The 3,991-nt window shown below is 42.7% G+C and overlaps 1 protein-coding gene across 5 annotated transcripts in view; it reads right to left on the bottom strand.

Moving 5' to 3' along the window:
* The window catches only part of fhod3a (formin homology 2 domain containing 3a), a 59,594-nt gene that overhangs the window by 46,763 nt on the left and 8,840 nt on the right, over nucleotides 1-3,991 (bottom strand). For all 5 annotated transcript variants that reach the window (XM_034891922.1, XM_034891923.1, XM_034891924.1 and 2 more), the window contains exon 3: nucleotides 1,448-1,515. In XM_034891922.1, coding sequence (XP_034747813.1) covers nucleotides 1,448-1,515 — 68 coding nt within the window. The remainder of the gene's footprint in view (nucleotides 1-1,447; nucleotides 1,516-3,991) is intronic.

Here is a 3,991-nt window from a genome sequence, read left to right as displayed (position 1 = left end):
CACACACACACACACACACACACACACACACACACACACACACACACACACTGTATATATTTTTTTATCCCAGTAACCGCAGAGCTTGTCTGTGGGGCTAAAGAGATTCCTCATTCTAAAGAAGATAGGAACCATATGTCCACAGTAATTTACTAAAAGAGGGTAATATGGAGCAAGTTCCGGGGTTCATGGTCCTTAGATTGGGTAAATGATACTAACAGCATGTTGCAAAATTAACAGTGACTTGTATGATACTTCAATTTATAGTTCAGAATCAACTGTTAACTGTAACTCTTATTAACTCTATTCTTCTCCATTTTATTACTACACTGTGAAAAAGTAAGTCAAATGCTAAATTAAGAAACTGATGAGTTTTTTTTTCTCTCCATAACACCATGAGTCCAACTTCTAGTGACCTTTCACCTTGCCACATTCTCAACCAATCCGGGACACTGATTCTAGGATCCAGAATTAGCACTGCTATCACTGGCATGGAGAATGTTGACCATGCAGACAAGTCATGGAAGAAAGGAGCGAGCACAGACAAAGTGCAGTTGATATAAAGGGAGTGAGTTGCAGACAGAAAATGGAATACACACTTTTTATATGAATGGCTGTTGGCCAATTTACGTTAAAGTAAAGAGAAGACAGACTCTAAAATCATGTGTTTTCTGTACATTATTTCTTCTAGATCATTAAAATAGAACGACTGCACATTATATGATATGTCGGAAGTCAAGAAATGCAATGTCAGAGTGAGAAAAAAAAAATCTTGTTGTTGCAGGTGTAAGGCTAAATTCATCATCATCAAACCAATAATTTTAAATGATAGGTAGCCAGTTCTGGCAACTGTGCTAGATAAAGGTAAAACGTTCAATTTTCTATACATTACAGTATAATAGTCCACAGAATCTATGTGATCTTCCTACTGTTTCTTTCTCCCTACTCTTAACATAACATATTGTCCCTTTCGTAATGTTATATTTTTCTTCTAGCACCCTATAACTTTCAATGTTAATCAAACCTCCATCTATCTCTTCCTCCCTCCTTCTTTTCACCATTACAAAATGGGAGGACTTAAGAACATCCTACAGTGACAACTTCACCAGTATGAAGGTATAAAACTGTGCTTACACTTACAGCCACATACACATAAAAAGCTTCCATTTGCTTTTCTCTCTCTTAACCATGGTGATGCGTACTGACATGATCACAATACCACGTTGAAGTTGGTGAAATTTGACATACCATAGCAGTCAAACCTGCCTCTGAGTGGGAGGTCTCAGCTCTCACCCCAGCATGAATCATGTGTAAACCCCATGACAACCATAAAAGCGTGTAGTACGACGTGTTCTTAGGCTTGCTGATGTGTCTGACAGGACATGTGTGTGTGTCCAAGTAGAAACTAATGTTAAACACATACATAAACATGTCACACAGCACTCACCGATGCAAGCATGTACTCGGACAGTCAGCTGGGTCCGTAGAATAACACTGTGCTTCTTTCCTCTGGACCTGAAAACAAAAGAAGCAAAGATATCTTTATGAAAGCAACTAAGCATGTTGTCTAGTTTCTGCACAATAATTTGACTTAAAGACAATTCTTATTAACTATTGGAATAAAGAGTAATTTTCTTGGCATTAGATCATAAGACAAAATATGAGGCAAGGACATGTTATGATGTACATTTTTTTACAATGCTGATGATGGCATTAGAGATGGTCCAATCCCCTTTTTTGCCTCCGAATACCGATTCCAATACTTGTACTTGCGTATCGGCCAATACCGAGTACTGATCCGATACCATTGTGTCATATATTTTATTATGTTTTAACAACTGTATACTACTATCCATGTATGGATGTGATATGATGTGATTTGTTGTCGGTATGGCTCAGGGTTAAACGCTTTGTGAAACATGAATGACCTCAAACAATGAACACTGTAGAACTTTCTTTATTTATCCAGTTAAACAGTCAGTTATAACGGAAAAAAGACCATAAATTAACTACCTTAACGTAGATTTTCTTGAGTGCTTTATTACGTGGAATTTGGATCAGTTTATAAACTCCAGTACTTCCCGATTCCGATCCCAGTGTTTTAGGCCGTATCAGAAGCGTTGGCGTGATCGGAAAAGTGCAAACAAACAGTGGCCTGCATTGGATCTGTACCCCTATCCTGATACACATCTGAGCCTTGAGGACAGACAGCGAAAAAGTGCAGGACCAGACACAACACACATACACACCTACACATACCACCGTGCCATCTGAGCACAGATTCATACACAGCATATTTCCAGTGGGAAAACAAAATGAGCCCACGCACACATAAAGGTAAATTATAATGGTATTTTGAGATCAACTCAAACCCCTTTCGTAGCCTTAGTTGTTCTAATCACTCACTTTCATCACTAACATGCTGATAGCATCCAATTTAAGCAGGGAAAGCAGTGTCCTGCTAACACACACGGCTGCAATACACCCGTTAAGCATAACGTGCAGCATGGATAACACACACACCCAAACAAGAAACCAGCTGGCCTCCTATCTTTTTGTTAAGCTGCGTTATCAGCTTTGCTCGGAAATAGAGCAAAATGTTAACACGATCGGCTGAGATGCTGATAGAACTGTGTTTTTCTTGCAAATTATGTTTTCTTGCCATACCAGTCTGATAATGTTTGGTGTGACAATAGTCTTGCATTGCCAGGCCTACCTCCACAACTCTGCAGAGGAGCATTCCGGGACAGAAAGAAAACAGGCTCTGGTTTATTAGCATTTATTTAAACCAGGTACAAGTGTCTTAGGCAGCGCTAAGCCCCGGACACAATGAAGGTGCCTCTGCAATACAGCCAACTTGTTTTTGTGGAACATGTGTACGTTCAAAAGTTGTTTTAGTCCTACAACAGAAAAATCAGATTGGACTGATAGTCTAGCCAGCTGTCTGAAATTACCCTGCAGAGATGTGAGGAGCCGTTAACCATTAGTCCGCATAAATTGACTGGAGTTTAAAATTACAACACAGAGAATGTCATGTCGCGGTGGTGTCCACCTTTGAGCCGCTTCAGGGCGCGGTGGTGTTCACCAAACTGGACTTAAGGAATGCCTACCATCTCGTTCGCATTCGGGAGGGGGACGAGTGGAAGACCGCCTTTAATACCCCTCTGGGACATTTTGAATACCTTGTCATGCCGTTTGGACTCACCAACGCGCCAGCTGTTTTCCAGGCTCTGGTCAATGACGTCTTAAGGGACTTCCTGAACTGTTTTGTGGTGGTCTATCTTGATGATATCCTTGTGTTCTCCTCTTCTCTCCCCGAGCATATTTCTCATGTCAAGCAGGTCCTCCAACGCCTTCTTGAGAACCGGCTGTACGTGAAGGCGGAGAAGTGCTCTTTCCACCAGCGCTCGGTTCCATTCTTGGGCTTCATCATCGAGGGTGGACAAGTAGCGGCTGACCCGGAGAAGACCACGGCCGTCGCCGTGCGTAGCGTTTTCTGGGGTTCGTTAACTTTTACCGTAGGTTTATTCGGGATTTTAGTCAAGTGGCAGCCCCTTTGACCAAACTCACGTCCCCCAAGGTCCCTTACCTTTGGTCTCCTGCTGCTGAGCAGGCTATGTCTACTTTGAAACGCCTGTTCACTTCTCCTCCTGTGCTCAAACATCCTGACTGTTCCCTCCAGTTTGTGGTAGAGGTGGATGCGTCTGCGTCTGGGGTGGGGGCGTTTTTGTCCCAACGCTCCACCTCAGACCAGAAGCTCCATCCCTGCGCCTACATGTCTAAGAAACTGTCTCCACCAGAACAGAATTATGATGTGGGGAACCGGGAGCTGTTGGCAGTTAAGTTGGCGCTGGAGGAATGGCGCCACTGGCTTGAGGGCGCTGTGCAGCCGTTCGTGGTGTGGACAGACCATAAAACTTGGCCTACATTACCTCTACCAAGAGACTGAACTCTCGCCAAGCCAGGTGGGCCCTGTTTTTTGGTAGGTTTG

This window comes from Etheostoma cragini, chromosome 14, assembly GCF_013103735.1.
Source record: "Etheostoma cragini isolate CJK2018 chromosome 14, CSU_Ecrag_1.0, whole genome shotgun sequence".
Classification (NCBI taxonomy): domain Eukaryota; kingdom Metazoa; phylum Chordata; class Actinopteri; order Perciformes; family Percidae; genus Etheostoma; species Etheostoma cragini.
The sequence above is the reverse complement of the archived record's forward strand: the minus strand, read 5'-3'. Positions and strand labels throughout refer to the sequence as shown.